At 41.3% G+C, this 20247-nt stretch overlaps 2 protein-coding genes across 3 annotated transcripts; one reads left to right on the top strand and one right to left on the bottom strand.

Moving 5' to 3' along the window:
• The first annotated feature begins 320 nt into the window (after nucleotides 1-320).
• Nucleotides 321-3833, top strand: LOC122998281 (transmembrane protein 179-like). Its single transcript, XM_044375076.1, has 4 exons — nucleotides 321-1086; nucleotides 1679-1816; nucleotides 1903-1981; nucleotides 2065-3833. Exons 1-4 carry the CDS (start codon nucleotides 596-598, stop codon nucleotides 2236-2238), a joined length of 882 nt encoding a protein of 293 aa, XP_044231011.1. The 5' UTR covers nucleotides 321-595; the 3' UTR covers nucleotides 2239-3833.
• c15h14orf180 (chromosome 15 C14orf180 homolog) lies at nucleotides 3329-18941 on the bottom strand. Of its 2 annotated transcripts, XM_044375074.1 has the most exons (10): nucleotides 18525-18935; nucleotides 17734-17764; nucleotides 13579-13665; nucleotides 10793-10913; nucleotides 8819-8849; nucleotides 8600-8708; nucleotides 6344-6507; nucleotides 6060-6192; nucleotides 5432-5458; nucleotides 3329-5037 (listed from the first exon to the last, which is right to left on the bottom strand). In XM_044375074.1, the coding sequence occupies exons 1-10, from the start codon at nucleotides 18675-18677 to the stop codon at nucleotides 4832-4834; spliced, it is 1062 nt and encodes a 353-aa protein (XP_044231009.1). In that variant the 5' UTR covers nucleotides 18678-18935; the 3' UTR covers nucleotides 3329-4831. The 2 variants fall into 2 exon arrangements, with proteins under 2 accessions (XP_044231009.1, XP_044231010.1); XM_044375075.1 differs by lacking the exon at nucleotides 5432-5458 and having other exon boundaries at nucleotides 18525-18941.
• Nucleotides 18942-20247: the final 1306 nt, after the last annotated feature.

Here is a 20247-nt window from a genome sequence, read left to right as displayed (position 1 = left end):
GGAGAGACACCTGGGCCGGCCCACCAGATGGGTTTAACATGTCAGATGGCTTTGACAGCTATCTGCCCTTCCTTAAGGACTGTCACCGTGTATAAATAAACCATTACTTTAATTTGTGAGCAATATGTGAACAAAATATGTGTGTGTGTGTACACGGGCATGGTTGCATTGAACCAACTGATGTACAAGTGTTGCATAAACATTCATTTTTTGCTGTTTGTTTGTAGGTATTTGTATTGACCTCTTAATCCTCAGTCAGTGCAAACTCATTATACTCAAATCTAGAGAACTTTATTTTAAATTCTAGAGGAGATTACAAATCTTCCAAAAAACAGCAAACATGTCAGGCTTAATTTTGGGGAAACATGCATAAAATGATGCACAAGACATTTATAATATTTGTATTTGATGGAATAGTGCAGCCATAATAGCATGGAGCTGGAATAAGCTGATACAGAAATACACAGGTACCTGATACTGAAGTTGATTTTCCCAACATTTTATGTGCTGTACTGTAACCTACCTAAGAGGATCACGGGGAAAACTGTGTGTTAAAGGGTTAAATGTCATAATTATTTGTTAAATACTTGACCAAATGGGAACACCAGTGAAGAGGAATCTCCACAGCCTGGTTGGAGATAAGATGGAGAGCCCTGAAGGCCTCAGTCTGCTCATTAATTTGCAGCAGAGCGCGTCGTCGGATGCTGCGCCTCCGCTCATCGCTGCCTCCACTGCGCAGCCGCACTTTCTCCAGGACGCAGAGCCCGAAGAGGGAGACAGAAAAATGGCCCTCGATAATTTAATTTTCGCCCAATGCATCCTTTACTTTTTAGCCTTCGTGTTCGGTTTCATCGCCGTGGTGCCTCTGTCGGAGAACACGGAGGATTTTGGAGGGAAATGCCTGCTGTTCACGCGGGGTATGTGGCAAAATGAGAACATCACTGTGTCGAAGCAGCGCTTCATCGTGGAGGAGTGGGGACCCGAGTCCTCCTGCAGCTTCATCACTTTTGTCGGGATAGCGTCCCTCATCCTGTCCGCAGTGCAGGCTTGGAGACTGCTGTTCTTCCTGTGCAAAGGACACGACGAGTGAGTGACCGTTCACTTGTGCTCGTTCAACACAATTCAATACCAGCACTATAGAGAGCTCGATAGGACCCGCTATATAAAGCTTTAACGGCTCAGTGAAAATGTGTCTTTTCTGTCCTTCTCCCACGCCCTTGTCTGCACGCCGCTCTGACAGAATCATAGAATTACAGAATCACCATTAAATGCGTGTATTAGACTATAAACTGTGGTATAATGGTTGGATTTTGAATGAACCTATAAAAACGACTAGTCACTGTCGTCCTTCTTTAGAAACATGGAGGAAATACAGTGTTGTGTTGCCTTTGAACAATTAACATACCAAAGGCTGTCAGGACAGCTGTTTTTTTTTTTATCTTGTTTTTACATATTTTGTGATATTTATCCATCATGTAACAGTGTATTTTTTCATGTGTCAATGAAAGGCATCATTCATCACCAAATGAATGCTGCAGCTTGTAACAGGCCTAACTGTATTTCAGTGACGGGCCTACAAGTTACAGAAAAAGATGACAAGCATGTCTTTAAACCTTGATAATGTGCCAGTGATTGAGACGTTACAGGTTTCAATGTTTCTGTTCTCTCCTGCCTGCAGCTCCATCTTCAACGCCTTCCTCAACCTGCTGATCAGCTCCCTCGTGGTGTTCACAGTCTTCCTGTCCAGCACCATCGTCAGTGTGGGTTTCAACCTGTGGTGTGACTCCATTACTGAGGGCGGGACTATGCCCAGCAGGTGAGAGAGCAGCACACTTTTCAGAGAATTTCATTATAAAGAAGAGTCATCCTCCTAAATGTTTGTTTATGTGCATTGTTTTTTAGCTGTGAGGACCTGCAGGACACTGACCTAGAACTCGGGGTGGACAACTCTGCTTTCTACGACCAGTTTGCTATAGCTCAGGTAAGACTGTTTTTTTTTTTGTGGTCATATTATCCACAAAATCCTGAATCTCATTCATAAATACAATGATTTTCCTCCTGCAGTTCGGCCTGTGGGCTGCCTGGCTCACCTGGCTTGGGATCGCAGTGATGGCCTTCCTGAAGGTCTACCACAACTACAGACAAGAGGACCTGCTGGACAGCCTGATCCACGAGAAGGACCTGCTGCTCGGCCGCTCCTCAAGCCGCAGCTCTGACCTCAAGACCGGCCTCATCTAGAAAACCAGAGGACGCACAAACACACACACACATGCTCACAAAAATCGTACAGTCCTCTCGCCTGCCATGAGAAACACCAATGTTTGCCTATGTAGACAATCAAAATCAATTGGCTTTTGCTCCCATTGACCATGGATTGAAGCAAACTGAAGGGTTTCGCTTTGTTCTCGAAAGGTAATTGATTTCCCCTCAAAAAAATCCACCAATGGTTGTTAATCCTTGAAGAGTCCTGCTTTATTGAGTTCATCCATCCACTGTGTGTGCATTTCTCTTCAAGACACACAACAATAGGCTAGTTAAGCTCTGATAGTATTAAAACCATTTAATGGAACCCCAGTTTTTCTTAAATCATGAATTTCTATTCAGTAAAACAGTATTAATGGCTTGGACAGATTGTCTGATGGATCATGTTGTCTTTGTGAAACTTCTGCATGGACCTAATGCATGACAAATTAATACGGTGGTTTTTAGATGTAAAGGGATGTTATTTTGTTTTATACACCAATAAATGTGTTCATTTCTTCCTGGTAGGGTCCGCACTGCGTCACAGTGAAGCGAGAACTCTTTGCATGCTGCAGCAAAGTAAAATGATGTGTGCTTTTGCAGTGTATTCACACTTTTATCAACAGTTATAAAAAGGTGTTTTGTAAAGACAAAAAAAAAAAGAAGTTCAGAACATTCATGTATTGGGCAGCCTGTCCAAAAAATGCTTTTAGCGACTTGTGTGAGATAAATAACAAATCCTATCTTGTGCCATATAGTAACTCAGGCTTCTCCTTCACACTCTATAGGCTACAAACCTATATACTGTATTACTGTGAATAGACGCACAAATATGCCTGCATGCATCTCTCTCCCTGTTACGTACACATCACGCACTCAGTTATTGTCAGAGATTACAGGAAGGAAGCAAGTCACCTGCTTGACTTTGATAGGCAATGACAGTTTTATTTAAAACAATTGAAATCATAAAACGGTAGGAACTAAGAAAACCCTCCATAAAGGCACTTCTTTCAAAGTGACCATAAATGTTATTTGGACAGCTGTGAAATGCAGCTACTGAGCTAAATGTGCATATACAGGACATGAGTTCACTGGGTATTGTTTTATTGCTAATGACAATTTAGTTTGACAGTACAGAGTCAAGAGTATTTCTTCTTATACAGGTGTTATTAGCCTCATATTGCTTTGACATTCAAATGTGAAACCTCAAAAATCCTACGCTTTCCTTTGAGTTCCCTGAAACCTGTTATATAAAGAACAATGTTTTACTGGAATCTATGTGATGTGTGTTATTGCTCATAACGAGAGGTCTGTGGGATGTGCATCACTGCGCCCTTTGATTCCTAATCCATTTGTGTGATGGTTTTGGCTTATTGAATTTTATTCGCTTCATTTGATAAAGGGACTCACAACATGGACATACAGTATCCCGCTCTGTTATATTTCTGCGTTTGGCCTCAAAATAATAGTAAAGAACTCGATATAAGGCGTACGTCTTCCAGCCCACACACAATCCATACATTTGTCCAAAGCTTGATTAGCATTTGACATCACGATTAAAACCTGAATATTGTTCTGAAATAGAAATGTAACAAAAAGTTTAAAAAATTTTAAAAGAATCTAAAGTTGGATATTTGCGTAGATGCAGATACACAGTATAGAAGAATAAATAACATTTAGAAGAGAGGAGGATATTTTGGTGAGATTCAAGCGGTTATAAAGAGGAACACTGTCAAAAGCATAAAGCATTCATTCAGTTTGAGTATATTCTCTTCGAGGATAGATAAAGAGAGAGAATTCATAATATTGTGCTGCAGATCTCCTCAGTGGGACTAAGAATCAGCTGAAGACAGTCAGCCATACAGAAGACCAGACAATATAAAGTCTGTAAAGAAAGAGGTGTTGTTTTTTTTTTTCATCTGTTAGTCGTTCGCCCTGGTACTGGGAAGTGATGCAGCCCTGTGTTGTCTTTCTCACTGATCATTATGGAACAGCTTACACATTTGTTCTTCCATCCTCCTCCTCCTCCTCTCCTCGCATGAGTCGGTCAAAAGCCGTTTCCAAACATATCTACATTCATTTATGTGCAATTACAAGGCTGAATATTGTGATAGTCCTTAAGTATATTGAACCACATATACACATTCAGTTCTGTGTAATATCTGATATACAGAAATCATGTAACAAAATAAATATATGCATTCCATGGAAACATTCACTCACATACAATATAGACTGTGACTGTGAACTGAAAATGTTATGGTGATTAAGTGAGCATTATACGTGAACATTAACATTGCGAATGTGCAAAAAAATGTCAGTACAACTTAAATAAGGAGTGGCTTTCCCACCACTTCAGTACATATTGTATATACACACATGGACATGGAAGCTACATATTTCTGGGATTACACATTTTTTCCCTTTTTCACTGTGACAGTGTACAGAGACCACAGACAGTGTAACTTACGGAGCCTTGCCAAATGGCTGAGGTGTTTATAGGCCTGGGCACCTTCAAAGATAGGAAAAAGAGGGGTCTGAAAAAAAAAAAAGGAGGAGGCTCCACGTCTCCACCTGTGGTCGGTCTCAGTCACTGCATGGTCAGCCATATCCAACAGCCCCACAGAAGCTGTTTCATATGCAGCAGGTAGACAGCCAAAGCGGCCTCCAGCTCCTCGCACACCCTCTGCGGGCGCTGGCGGTCCGTGCAGTACATGGCCACGCCCAGGAATGACATCATCAGGAAGAGGCAAGTGAACAGGGCGAGGTGGGGACGGGACGGTGTCGTCTCATAGGCTACACAAACAAACACACACCCAAACACACAAAACAAGACCAGTGTGTTACAATGAGCTTTTGAATTGTCACATGCTTAGATTTCTCACTTTGCTCTATAACAAGACCTGGTGAGAAGCAGGTTTTTGATGGAGGATTTAATGTGATTGTGCCTTGTCACACAAACTGTGCTTTGTGTGTCTCAAACATTGTTAAAAAGGGTGTTATAGTGAGATGCTACACTCCATATTGCATTGCAACAAAGTTAATCAAAAGTAGAATTTAACCTATGTTTTAACAACCAACTTAAAACCTTCTCCACACATAATTAGATCCAATGCTCTCTCTTAATGAAAAAGTGCAGTGCTGTTTCCTCATGCATATTGTGATTCTGTATACTTCCAGATAGACTTACCACCTAAACAGTCACAGTAAGGAATGTCTGTGAAGCCGACAGAAAAGCCGTCAGTCAACATGAGCAGCTTCAACGGGCTGCTGTGCCCCTATAGACTCTACTATCTCTCTGGGACAGACGCCATGGTGCCTCATTTGCATGCATAATTAATTATGAAGAGTAAATCACTTGCTTGTGTTTGGACGTCTCTCTTACATTATTTTTAAATAGTGCAGAATCCCCAAAGGACATTACGTTTATGATGCAATCTCCTGACGTTTTAATGCATTTTGTTCATTCTGTTTACTGCTGTTACATGTGGGTGGAGGGGCCCGTGTGCAGTTGGGATAGCAGGGATTTCGAGGAAAATTTTACAAACAACTGAAATTAAAATTCATGTGGTTACTGTATGATTGCATTCATGTATTCATGTTTCTGTAAATGTAGAGCTGAGATGGACAGGATGCAGAAAAAACATGGGTGGTATGCAGCCCGTCATTGTAGTTTGGTAAAGGTGTTAAAGCACCAGAGGGCAGCATGGTCTCTCAGGTTTGCACAAACACAAACAAATCCTCTTTTTTCTCTGCACCGACTGTGACTGAGCAGGATGTACTCTGTGCAAACTTTTTACTTGTTTGCATTTTCTCACCATGTACTGTGGTCTCTGGCTCCCTGAATCGAACCCTCCGCTCGCCTTTCCGTCTGTGGGTGGGTTCTGTGTCTGACCCGTAACTGGGGCTTGGCCTCTTTAGAATAGAGGTGGGAACTTTGCCATTGGTTATCTGAAAAAGATACAATTCAGGATGAGTAGGACTCATTACAAGACATTTCAAAGAACCAGCAGCAAACAGCTGGAGGCTACAGATCTTCTACAAACAAACTCATAACTTGAGTAACACTGCTGAAGATGGCTGCAGGTGTTGTTCTCTTTACCATAGGTTTTGGTGTGTCCTCCTGTTGGTGGTGGGTGTCCTTTCTGTGGCGGACCTCTGAGTGTTTCTCCCGGTGGGAATGAGGAAGACAGTTGACAGTGTCTCTGATGGATTCTGCAGCAGCAAACCGTTTGGACAGCGCAGACACACACTGACCCAGGGAGTCTAACAAAAAAACCATGACCATACATGTGTATCAATCCAGTGCTGCTTCAAACTGGAGACTGCACAGTCTGCTCTGAAGACAAAGTTAAACATACAAAGTTAAACTTGCAAATGTGTTTGAGAAAACACCCATGTTAACTCTGTCATCTCCAGGTAGAGCTAAGTAGGATCAAGTTAAAAACACTGATGCAAAGATGGTCAAAAACCCTCTGATTCCATATTTGCACTATTAAGTCAAGACTTCAATAATAATCCTTCTGGTGATACTCACCAAATGTAGTTTTAATTGATGTCATATTTTCTAAAAAAAAACATGTGCCACCACCAAAACTCAGTCTCAGCTCCTTCATTTGTATTGTCTAAAAGTTGTGGATTCCCCAAACTAAATACTGTGGGTCTTTTGCCAACATTGTCTCTCAACAATGGCTGATGAATTAGTCACTTGCTGACTGCTCAGTGATGTAATCAATTGATAAGTCAATCTATTCTGGGGAATTTTCAACTAGAGTACCTTGAATAACTGAGTAACCAAAAGCAAACAGTTTTATCTGTTAAAAACAATATAAAGATTTAAATTAACAACCTTTTCGCATTTTTGTAAAACTGACGCAATGTTAAGACCAATGCTTGATGTTAAATCTGTCAGACATTATTTTCTCACTGAGGCCAGTGGAAAAAAACACAAATCCTTGGTTAATTGGGTCTGTTTTCACTTTTATTAGACAGGAAGAAGCTGCATGGGCTAAGGCCAAGAGAACTGGGTAGCTTTTTGGACTACACACACACACACACACACACACACACACACACACACAAACACACACACACGCACACACGCACACACAGGTCATTAAGAAATATAGTACTTGAGCACTTTCCCATTCACTTGAATGGGAAAGTGAGTACAAACTTGTACTGTAAATGCACTTGATTTATTAAAAACAAAACAAAACAAATGTTAATACAACATTAGTGAAAATTTAATAAAGCTGCCAAATTTTGAAATATTAAATTTCCATTTCTATCACACTAACCATTACTATATTTTTTGTGTCTTTTAAAATTGCACTAAGCTTAAATCGAGGTTTGCATATTTAGGGACAGCTGAAGATATCTCTTCACTGCTTAGTAGTTAAGCTTATCATCTTTTCAAAAAATGACCACATACTTCTACAGATCATACTGATCAAACTACAGTTAATATATTCCAGTTAAACTTGCAAATAAACACAAATAGCTTGTTGGCTTTGTGACTGACCCAGTATGCAGTGAAGGTTATCTAGAGCACAAGAGATATAAACACTTGAACATGCCTCTGTTGAAGCATGTTACTGTGGGTCAAAGAGAATTCCTCTGTGTACAACACAAAATGAAAGGTCACAGAAAGCGCAGAGGGACTGTTGTGTGTTGTGAAACTGTAGCTGCTCTCTGATTCCCCACTTTTGCTCTATTTCACCGAATGACCATCCAAGCTGAATAACAAGGAATGTTCTAAAGCTTTGCCTTTATCTATACTCCTTGTCTTCATGTACTGGAGCCGGTCCTGTTCAGCACCACTGCCTCTGAAAGCTGACTCAACTACAATGCTTCGTATTGCTTTTAACACCGCAGCACAGCAGTCCTCACAAAAATGCAGAGTTCAGATTCGGGCAGAGAGTTGCTTCCTCTTAATGCAAGCCAAGCATACAGTATGTACAACAAAACAGTGGCCTCAAACTGTCACAAAGGCACTTTTCTTTTTTTGCTCTGTAAAACCACTCTTGTGTCCAACATGACTACGACTGTTTATTAATTTAACATTTTCATGGGCTGACATAATTTTAAAGGCTAACTAAAGTGCTTTAAACCACAGTCACACTGCGCTGTGTGCTCTCTGACTCAGAGGAGATAACTTGTTCTTCAGATTAACATCACTGCTCTGGTATCGTCAAGCCTCACGAGACAAACAGGTCTCCACCCTCATGATTCAGACAGAGTTGCAGCAGTGTTATATATACTGCTGAGAGAGGTGTCCTCCATGTTGTCATCCAAGTAACATCACTTGATAGTCAGGATGACACAAAGTGGCACAGTGGCACAGGTGAGTGTTTACCTGAATATTCAGTCTTGCCAATCTCAGCATAGACAGTAGCCATAAGCTCCAGGCTTCTGGCTGTAATTGGGTGGTCGTTACCAAAGGCTCTCTGGTGGATCTTTGTAGCCTGAAAGATGCAGTGAGATGGGAAGTTAAAGCTAACACAGAAGTGACATTAAAACGTCTTATTTGTTCAAAAATCTTGAGAGAATAACAAAGAAAATGAAATCCACATACCTTACCGCTGTATTCTAGAGCAAGATGAGGTCTGAAAGGTAAAGGAAAAGAAAACAGCATTAAACAAATGTGATACACCTCAACTTTTTCTGTGACACTGAGATAAGAAATACTTTATACCTGCTGAAAGAAAGATGACTCTGATTTATCAGGTGAAGTCTATATCTGCACATTCCTTCTCCATTTAAGCATATAAATAAATATTTTCAGAGATAACAACAATGCCTGACCTTAATGAAGTGTAGTGACCCGTGCTGGATTGTCAGGTGAGCATATCTGTTTCAGTGTTTGGAGCACAGCAGCGTGACAAATCTAAACATGCGTGTGCTGTGATTAGACACAGGCAGCAGGGCTGTTGGTACTCAGGCGCCTTATAGAGGAAGTGGAAACCTTCTGCTCCTGCCAGGACTGGCCACTCCTGTCTATTCTCTAGCGTGAATTAGAGAGGGCATGGCGCTTACAGGTTGGTTTACCCGCCCGAGCCCTTACACCACTCCTCTGCTTAGTGTTAAGCTAGTTGAACATAATGTGGTACACTGAGGATCTGCCAGCTGTTCTGCTCATATCTACCCTGGAAAGCCAGCCAAGGACATTCATCACCATCACACCCCTCACATGTGCCTATAGATGTAGAGCAAGCTCTGTTTAGTGTGACACATGTCAGCTTGTTGTTCCAAACCCACACTTCCCTTCAATTAGTAATGGCCAGGTGTCGGTTTGCACTGCTTTAGAAGGTCCGTCTTAGGGGACATCTGATCAGCAGAGACAGAAAAAGCCATTCACTGTCCCAAAGGACTTCCTACGACATCGCTGAAAGAGTCAGGAAGTATCACAACTTCCTGTCCACAAGATAGAAAAACTGGCACTGAGGCTTATGGTGGAGGCAATAAGAGCTTTGGGACCTTAAGACTATTTCCGTACTTACACACAAGCCAATTTGTGTGTGTTTTTTTTTTTAATGTTCATCATTTTGTACAACTTTTATAGTCTTCAAAGGGCAAGTTTCTAAAAGAGGAAAGATCAAAGAGCAGAATCAAATTCCTGCTTGTCCTTATTTATTCAGAAACCCAAGCCTCTTGATACTGTCATGCACAATCAGTACCATCTTGTTTAAGCTTAACTACTGTATGCTCCTTGCATTAATGAAGCACTGTGACCAGCCCTCCACCGGGCCAACCTTCCACCCTCCGTCACCCTCTCTGGCAATCAGGTTAAATGGCCTAATCCAAACAATGACAACACAGGCAAAGAAAATAGGTGCATGCTATGGCCTAACAAAGTACCCCTGCAACAGGAGACACCAGATCTAGTTAAGGTGTTCCTCCTGTAACACTCACGTAGAGTGCGGTGTCTCTTTTCTCCACATCTACAGGGAAATTCAACTCTGGCCGAAAAGACTCAGAGCTGGAGTTTATCTAGTCCGAAAAATTTCCATTCCAGAATGGTGAATGTGTGTATGTGAAAGGGCAAAGCATATGCGTATATTTCTTTGCCATCTTTCATAAAGTATTCAAAATATTTTAAACAAGACCTGTGACTAAAACATGTTGATAAAAGCAAAGATAAAATTGAGTGAATACTTTAAGTGGAGATTTAAAAGTCAGACAAATGTACCCTACTGTTCACTTTCATTAAATTATTTATCTCAAGATTGTTTTCAGAGTGATTTATCAACATTTTGCTTGTGTAATAAAACTGACACAAAACAGACACAAGTGCCAATATACTGTTTGCTTTGTTACAACTGAATTTGCATAATTTTCACTTCAGCTCTGATCACTGCTGTGAAATGATGACATTGTAAGCATATAGTCCAATATCTGTATACAAAACTGGTGATAAAACAGTAGTAAAGGTGAATTTATTTAACTATAAATTCACTCATAAAGTGCCCACTGAGCCATTAAACTCACAGAACATGTAATGCCCCATTAATTACAACACAATGGAAGCTACAGCAGGACACAGTTTTACCTTTTGCTCATGATGCAAAGCTGGGCCAGCCGTTCGAGGTGCTGTGCCTGGGAGGCCTGCTCCGAGAGCTCCTCTGGGGTCGTCCATCCTGCGGAGCCCAAAGTAGCCTCCTCCTGAGGCCCTGTTACACAAACACAGGGCATGGAATCAAAGTCAGCCTGCCAACCACTCTGCTTTCTCTCTGCTTGCCAATCTACCCCTTTTTCCTCACTATCCCTTGCTCTCTTTACCTCTCTACTACCACTGCAACGGGTTTGAAAAATAAAGCCCAAAAAGTATCTTGCTACAAGCCCGTTTGGCACTGCTGCAGACTTTAAGCCTGAACAGCAGAGTGGAGCCAACTGAGGACTGGAGACAAGTGAGCAGAGATAAGGACAGGGGAGTGCGGATAAGGCAGTCAAACAACATACTCACCACGCCCACTGACACGCATGCACACGGTGACAAACCACAAACATACAGTGTGTACTGTACACATTGAACACACTTACAACAGTGGAAGTGGAAATGAGTTTGGCTTGTAATCCATGCCACAAGCAAGTGCAAATAAATCATTGTAACAGGTAAATACTTTAGTTTGCTTTACAAAAAACAAATAATGACCATTATTTCAGCTGTCCGTCGGGAGATAGAGAGAAGGGCAAACTTGAAAAAGACACCGGAGAGAGAAAGAAAGCTTGTAAGCTGCAGCCAGAGTGCCAGCTCTGCCCCTGGAGAAGTCCAAGTGAATGCTGAATCAGAGGCGTCAGTATTCAATATAGTCCCTTCAGGAAATTGCCATCTTATGATCACAATAATTAATACCAATTCAACCAATCCTCCCAATATTTGCAGGGGCTTGCAATTTTGAAAAATTCTCATAATTTCTCTGCATTAAAAACGCTACTAGGAAGATTTTGACATCAATATATCATTATAACTTTAATTTCTGTACCGTGCAATGAGAGTGAAAGACAATTGTGACAAATCCATTGATATCCTCTATTTCGTATTGATATTGTGTGCAACCAGGTTGGATTCACAGGAGTTGGCTGAAGGCATTACGGCACAAAGTAAGCCTTTCGAAACAAAACTTGCTTTATCAACAAAAATAACTCCTCATTTACGGTTAGCAAGGCTCCTCAACCTTTCCTCTCCTCATCAAAACAAACCCCATGGGTAAATGCTAGGTTGGATCAGCCAAAGGGATGAACTCTCCCGTGTGTGGTTAAGGTTAGGGCTAGGCTAAGGTCAAGGTTAGGGTTAGTGGTAAGGTTCGGGATATGTGCACAGTGAAGAAACACAACTCGTACAAATCTCACAAGAATTTTGCAAATTGGCCCCCTGGCTGATCCAATCTAGCCAAGAGGGTCTGACTGCAGCACCTCAGACCCTCCTCAGTCCCCTCTCATGCAGGTGTTATCACCCTGACAAGAAGTGGACTTAGCTGCAGGAGACCACTGTACACTTCTCATTTCCAACCATGACTGTAACATCTTGTCGTGGTGTTTACTGTTGCCATGACAATGAAAGTTGCAACTTTAAGGAGTACTAACCATGTTTCAAGTGATCATTTTAACCAAACCATGGTCTTTCCTGAACCTTAACCTAATGGTTTTTGTGGCTAGACCTAACCAGACATTAACCACAGCATTGTCACACCATAAAATATAATTATTAGTTGTAGTCGTTTGGGGCTTTGCTGCTTTGAGAAAGCAGTGGCAACCGGCAGTGCAGTAGTGCCCTTGCCTTATGAAAGTTGAAACAAACTTTTAAACTTTTTAGACCATGTAGATCTAATATGAGTTCAAATTCAGCAACTGGATTGCTTATTTCTTGCCTCAAATTTGTTCAGAAACAGATTTTGGTGGACTGCTAAGGTGAAATAAGTGAAAATGTACGTACTTTGTACAATGCAACCCTACAAGTCATGCTCAACCCCCATTGGCTCACAGAACTGGGGGCCTCAGGAGGGAGGTCTGAAGCCGGACCCCTCTCAATCTAGCACCAACTAACCCCATGCTAGTTGGCTGGAAAAACAGCAAAACAGGAAGTGACAGAGTTTGTGGGAAATGTGGTCTTATCATGGGCATTAAAAAAAAAAACCAACACATTTTTTTCCTTGCAATTTTTGCTAATTCCCACAAATTTTCCACAAAAAAAAATCACATAAAACTTCACAAATTGCATCACAATTTTTGAGAAAAGCCGCTTCAAAATCAAGCATCTTTGATCACAACAAACACAAAAAACCCTGCGAAATCCTGAAGGGAATATAGTGACACACAGCTCCTAATGAGATAGTGCAAAGCGTGGCCATTTGTCTTCTACTATGTCTGTCCCCAATCTCCTCCACTGTGCCCACGCTTTGCTGGGCTGCTGCCTCAGCAGCAGACAGAGAGGAAGAGGCAGACGTCTGGAGCAGCAGATGATGAATGACCGGCCTTGCTGAGAAAGCTGGCTTAAAGCTCCACCAGGTATATTGTAAACAAAGATGGAGCTGGGTCAAATGTGTTGTCATGTCATATTACCTTAACGAAATGAAAAAAAATAAATAAACAAAAAGATCTTCAGACTGTAGAAACATATAGTCTAAAAATCTATATCTTATTTGGAGGTTAGTTTGTAGATGTAGGTCACTTTGGAGAACTGCCTACTACAAACACAGCCCACTATCACTGGTTCAACTGGCTATTTAGTACTTCTGTCTCAAAACTAAATAAATTAGACAAAAAACTTTACAGTGAGATGTCAAGCAATACAAGCAATATATGCCCAGAAGTATTCATAATGTAAAATGTACTTGCCTGTGCTCCCCTGAAGAGCCGTGAGCTCGATCAGTGCCACTTCATAGAACATTTTTTCAGCCTGAATGAACTGGAGGGCCTTCCCATCTGTTTATATGGGTGAAGGATCAGTCTCAGTTGTCAACAGGATTAGTCAGTTGTTGAAGTTAAAAACAGCCTCACTCCCTATCTCAACATTGTTTTTTTCCCCTGTTTTCTCCCTACCCCTCTTGAAAATGACCCCAACAGCCGAACAGAAAGTGTCCAAAGCAGATTGTTGATACTGAGGTCTGGATTTTGCAATATAGATTTCAAACACTGGTGCCTGAGTCATTGTTTTTGTGCTGTGTTCCGAAGCTGAATTTTACAGTATCTGATAACACGTCATTGCATCATCATATTCCTATTTTAACGTTTGGTTTTTATCTTTTGTTTTCATCTTTTGTACAGACTTCTGTTGATTGATCTGCATGCCAGTTTTGTTTCCATAGAGGTACTCTCTATTAAAAGCCTCCCTAAAAATAGAGCTTGTTCACTTTGTTAAAAGTATTCTGCGTGCTGAGAGTCTGTCCCCCTGTAAAATGACACCATTGATGCTTGTCAGGTAAATTTAAAGACCAATGGGATGGAGAATGCTTAAAATAAACACAGTCCTGCCTGTCTAAATGTCCTACTTAACGACAGGTCTCATGTGTAAAACTATAAATTCCAGCCTAAGTTTTTGTCACAGTGGCCACACTACAGGCATATTATACTTCAATATATTTCACATAAAACTATCTACAACTTTCAGGTTGAGGTTGGAAAGACGGACAGTAGGTTTCCACTTTTATAGAACAGTTAAGCTTGTTACTGAAAATCACAACAGCTGGTTTCCTTCATTTTGTCACCAGGTTAATGTTAGCACTGCACACTGTTGGAAGAATGTATTCGGTGAGTCACAGATTTGCTGGGAGACCTAAGACACATGATTTCTACATATGATCATCACCTAAAGGAAGGGGCAGTTTTCTGTCAGATGCATGAAAGATAAAACATCCTCTAAAATGTTTAGAACTGATGAGTACCGGAAGATACCAGAAAAGATCATGGATGGTAAGGGATGGCTGTTAATGGCCCGTTATGGTTCCTGTCTTAAGGGCTGTCAAATCTGACTATTTCAATATACTTTGCATCAAATGGAAGAGATAACAACAAACAAGCATGAAAAACTCAGCATTTTTAATAATATAGTGAAAATCCCTATTTAAATGTATCACATAATGCCATGAATTTCTTTTGAGTGACTATTAAAGTAAATATTACAGGATGGTTAGACATGCATTATACTGTACTTTTCTCAGCTCCTGGCTGTCACGGGGGAATAAGGTGAGTATGAGGTAGACCATCTGGAAGGGAGGATTAGGGGAGCAGCCATCATCAAAGGTCAGAGCACTACTTCTGCCGGCTATTTTTAGCCAGGCTGGACCACAATAACGACACAACAGGAACCTCACACAATCCTCTCCGGGGAATGTGCTCCACTATCCCCACACACACAAACATGCAGACACACACACACACAATCACACACACACTCCAAAACTCGACAAGAACTTGCAATAACACTGGCACCTTCAAAGGCACGTCTGACTACACGTGCTGCACAACTCTGCGTGGGAGTGCACTAAAATAACCTCGTGAAGTACACAACACACACTGTAGGAACCTGGAATTTCTTCTAGCATTATACATGTTGTTATATGTAAGATTAAATGTGACAAAGCTATATTGATTAGCTTGTGCTTGTTTACTTTGATATCCACCTTTATTTGAGATTAAAGTCAATTTGTCTGGGTCAGCATACTTTCCAAGAAACATGTATCAGTAAACACTCAGCAGCCAAAAGAGCTTTTGGCTCTGAACAAAGGTCACTTGTGGATACTGCCAGCTTTGATAACAATACATCAAGCCTTAAACGGCAGCACCACTATCAAATGCACCTAATATATTGTATTTGTCTGGAGTAAAGCCAGTACAGCAGCATGGAATCAGGATACTTTGGATATGTATATTCAGCTTTTTTCCCTGATTATGGATTTTGTTAGACCCATGAGACAACATGTGAGGACACACTGCAAATGTTTCCTGTGTTTTCCTGTGAAACTCCATGTTGCGCTCCCAGTATGAAAATGGTCCCATAATGCTGATGAGAAATACTGAAAAAAATTGAAGCAACTTTTAGAAGCATTTAACCAGAAACTTTCAAACTTTGCACACAATGAAACTGTAATTAACGTCCTCCACCCCCCACCCCCTCCCTATCATAGACCCATTTCTGACTTTTTTAGGGTGGGGCAGAGGATGTTTAGAGGAAGATAGCAGGTCAACAGTATATGCCACATAGAAATGGTATACATCATCTGAAAGCTGAGAACCTGAAGATTAATTTGAGATGCAGCTCAGCACTGTGTGTCAAGTTTTTACCGTCATAAATCTGTAATAAACATTGTGTTTTGGTTAGGCGCCTATTCAAAATTTAAAGGTTTAGAGTGTATAAGGGCTTAGAGCATTATGATGGAACTATATGATGGCCATTCCCATGCTCAAGTTGTTGCAGTAATTTTTGGGTTGATACTATTTGTTACACAGATTTAGTGCAAACTTTAACCATTTTTGACCACTCGAGAATTGATAAAAATGTGATTTGGTATCAAAAACTTTTGACATTTGGAGATTTCTGTAAGAATTGCATTTTTCAGTTAGTGGATGGTGAACAGTTCTGTTCGGGAAAATGCTCAGATCCCCTCATTGTCAATATACATAGGAAAGCCATACATCCTCTGAATGCCTGAGATCTCTAGTTTGTGGTTTTAAAGTTTCATGAGGCTGTGATTATCCTAGAGGTCAAAATTTTATACAGTGAGGTTAAATTTCAAAAAATGGTCTCACTTCAATGAAATGGCTACTGTGGGGACTAACATCATCACACATGAATACAATTGGGCTCATTGAATCCACACGAGTCTCAGCTTTTCAGTCATACCCAATTTATGCAATTCCAGTTCAGAGCTGGGATGACTAGTTGAATAATTGATTGGTTGATCGACAGAAAATAAATCGCCAACTATTTGACCACCAGTTCAGCTTCTCACTTGAATATTTTCTGGTTTGTTCAGTCTTCTATGATAGTAAACTAAATATCTTATGGACTGTTTTGTAGACCAAACGATTAATCGAGAAAATAATAGACAGATTAATCATCAATGAAAATAATCATTAGTAACAGTCCTATATATTATGAATACTTACAATACTTTTAAAGTCATCATTTCAAATAGCTTCTGTCTGCTACTGACTTACAAAAAATAAATGATGTGGTTACATTTTTACAGTTGTAATATTACACTAAAAGTAAAACAATGTAACATGGTAACTCTATCATACATAAAATACGACTGTTGACATAACACAACACCATTACTATTGATGACAGTATGTAATAATGCTGTATGTCAAAAGATTTAACCCTGCCGTGCCAGATGACCCTCTTGAGTAGATACCTTTTCACGCTGAGATGGGCCTGCTGATGGTTATTGATGAAGTGAAGCTCAGCAAATCGACCTATTTTGGAAAATGGACAGTGAGGGGTAAAGCCTTGCTGAGGCAGATAACCTGAGCTGGCAAGTTAAGTGTAGGAGTGTCTCAGTAACAGGGAGAGGAGCCATGGAGGTAATATATCCTGAAACGCAACACCTCTCTATTATCTCTATGTCCTATACGGCTATAGTTTATAGAAGCAGTGAAGTGGCGATGCACAGTCTAGTCAGTGCAGATACAGGTTAATTAGTGCTCTCCCACTCTGTTGTGCTGAGATAAGAGCCTACAAATCCTCTTAAGAGACAGACACACAGCCTGAGCTACACACAAAACGTATGGCATTCTAGGACAAATGTGTTATTATGAACTTGCCCAAAAGACATCCACTCATCCCCCATTAGTTTACACTGCTCTCTATAAAGGATCTGCATCCTCTATTGTGCAGGAATTTGCCATGACTGCCTCCACTGGTATGTTCGCCTCATAGAAATAGAATACTATAGTACTATAGTTAGGCTGCTTGCTAACACTTATAGGACAGTGAAAGTAAAAGTGCCAGATGTGACCGACTCTACTGATTTTACCAGTAAAGGATACAATTCTTTTCAGTGATGAAGAGTTCTGCAATCTGTTAAAGCACAGAAAAAAACAACCAAAGGACATGGTTAAGGGTTTCATTTCCAACATCATTCCCAGTTGTGTGTGTATGCATGATGTCATGAGTTGTCAAAACAAGTAATTCTGCTCTCCTTGCAGCACCGCTGGTCTGGTCAACATCATGCCACACGTTCCAAAGTTCTGGAGTAAAGACTATGTTTTGACACCAGGGACATTCCTTCAGGCACTACTAAACCAAATTAAAATTGTAGCTCTGCCTTTGTAGGAAGGCCTTGGGCATCATGTAATCTGTTGAGATGGGCATCACATTGCCAGAACATTAAAATAGCAAAACATAACACACACAATGGAAGAGACATTAACTAAGTACTATTTTAAACTGTGTGAGGTGTCTAATAATACTGTTACTGTATATTACTGCTGCAGCCAACACCTCATTTAGCAGCATGCACACTATCAGTCCTACTGAGATGGAAATTATCCTGCATTGTCAACACAGGCACCCATGATGGACAGTGCTGTTAGATTTGACATTGCTGTTAGTGATATCAAGGTTGAACGTATCCTCTGTGCTGTGGTATGTAATTATTTATGATGCTCTAAAGGATAAGTGATACAAATGTGTCTATAGAGCTATGTAAATACATGATACAGCAGAGTTTGTAGATGCATGTGGTGAATATATACATACATGTGTGTGTAAGACAAAGAAAAGGGGGGAAGAAACATACTGGTTGTGTGTGTGCTCAGTCTTCAGGCAGCTTTCTCACCTGGTGTAGGCAGTTGGGCAGAGAGGTGAAGCTCTGCACATGGGTCAGTCCCAACAGGCAGCTGAGGAAGCAGTGGAGGGCGGCCTGGTACTCCCCCTGCTGCTGGAGCTGCTGTCCCAGCTCAAACAGGCCCTCCCTCCCCCCGTTCAGCATCCCCAGTCCCAGCCAAAGCCAGCACTGCCTCCCATCAGAGCTCCACCGGCCGAGGACAGACGCTCCTCTCTTCGCCACTCCACTGAAGCACCACAGGTAGAAAGAGACAGCCACACACAGTGAAATATATATATATTTTTAAAAAAATGCAGCTGCTCACATAAACACAGACAGAAAGGTGCCAGAGGAGGAGTGAGCAGCACAGCTTCCTTTCAGTCTCGTCTGTGCACAGTAAGTCAAGGACAGGTGGTAAGGAGCAGGCTGAGGGAGCTCCGGCGACTCACATAGAAAAGATCCATTCCCCTCCCTCCTCCCAGGCTGCACCAGGAAAGGAGGACAGAGGAAGTCAGAGAGTATTTGCTGCTTGAGTGGCAGAGCTTTGGACCAATCGCTGCTCTGCACACGTACAGTAGCTCCACCAGCATATGTTTAGCACATTGGGTCTTTCTCCAATCCCTGAAAAGGGAAATTGCAATGTGGTATGTTTTGATGATGAAAAGCAAACATAATAAGCACCTGTTCTGTGATGTATATCTAAACGTGGTATACAAAAAGATTTATATCTTTCACTTGATTGTCTCTGCTATTGCACATTATGTTTTACAGTGTGTGAGAGAATCATTTCGAGTCTTAATGCCCCACTTATGATTTATAGATGAGAGTGCATGGGAATTATGCACCAACAAGCAAACCAGAATAAATGCTGTGCGAGCATGTTTTACATTACCACAGAGAAACCAAGCATTTGTAAATTCTCTAAAGCAAACCAGACGCTCAATGCAAACATGTGGTCATTAGGAGCAGTCACTGTACTGTATGTGTGCGAGAGAGAAAGCACTCTCTTTCACTATCCAAACAAGGACAACAAATATTTATTCACGAGGAGTGCCTCCTGTGGATGTTTGCACACTTCCCTTCACACTTGGCTAATCAACATTAATATGAGGCCAATCTGTGCCTGTGGAGAGTGGGAAAGGGAGGAGAAGAGAGGATACAGCCACAACACTTAATCTATTGATGATCCAGGGGATTGTGAATAGGTTCTGACTTTTAGAGGAGCACTCCTTCCTACTCCTGCTCCATTTGGACACAAGCATGGTAGCTGGAGGAAATGAATGGGTAACACAAAGCAAATGGGCAGAGTCAGTCTCCATTAGTGTCCAATGCACCTAGGTAAGGGAGATGGGATTTTAATGGTTGTCAATGCCAGAGGACAGAGGATCAGAGAGCATTAAACTTGCACTGGCAGGTCAAACTCAGGGAACTGTGAACAGTGCTCATTTTGGACTAACTGCATCTAGAGCAGCCGTGGCACTTGATTATGCTGATGCAGGCCACTCTAGTTGCAGGACCGGGGAGCACAGACAGGTGATTCTGCTCACTTTACTGTGCTGTCAGTAGAGGTGAGTTAGAATGCAACGAGAAAGTAAGCAAAGCTTCTGATGTTATTGAGTTGGAGGGTCACGGGCCGACTCCTCAGTGTTCAGTCGTAATTGAAAGAGAGTGGGTGCCATCTCCTCATTACAGACCAGTCAAGCTGAACAAACACACATCAGGCACTGAGGAGGCA

The sequence above is a fragment of the Thunnus albacares genome, chromosome 15, assembly GCF_914725855.1.
Source record: "Thunnus albacares chromosome 15, fThuAlb1.1, whole genome shotgun sequence".
Taxonomy (NCBI): domain Eukaryota; kingdom Metazoa; phylum Chordata; class Actinopteri; order Scombriformes; family Scombridae; genus Thunnus; species Thunnus albacares.
This window is presented reverse-complemented; position numbering and strand designations above follow the sequence as displayed.

What these genes read in the sequence shown, in the direction of transcription:
- c15h14orf180 (XM_044375074.1), bottom strand. Translation starts at nt 18,677, where the DNA reads ATGCTGAACGGGGGGAGGGAGGGCCTGTTTGAGCTGGGACAGCAGCTC. An exon ending in CTTTGCATCATGAGCAAAAG is followed by an intron (nt 8,850 to 10,792) that starts GTAAAACTGTGT and finishes TTTACCTTTCAG; the next exon opens with ACCTCATCTTGCTCTAGAAT. An exon ending in AGGACACACCAAAACCTATG is followed by an intron (nt 6,193 to 6,343) that starts GTAAAGAGAACA and finishes TATCTTTTTCAG; the next exon opens with ATAACCAATGGCAAAGTTCC.
- LOC122998281 (XM_044375076.1), top strand. Translation starts at nt 596, where the DNA reads ATGGGAACACCAGTGAAGAGGAATCTCCACAGCCTGGTTGGAGATAAG. An exon ending in CTGTGCAAAGGACACGACGA is followed by an intron (nt 1,087 to 1,678) that starts GTGAGTGACCGT and finishes TCCTGCCTGCAG; the next exon opens with CTCCATCTTCAACGCCTTCC. An exon ending in GGCGGGACTATGCCCAGCAG is followed by an intron (nt 1,817 to 1,902) that starts GTGAGAGAGCAG and finishes ATTGTTTTTTAG; the next exon opens with CTGTGAGGACCTGCAGGACA.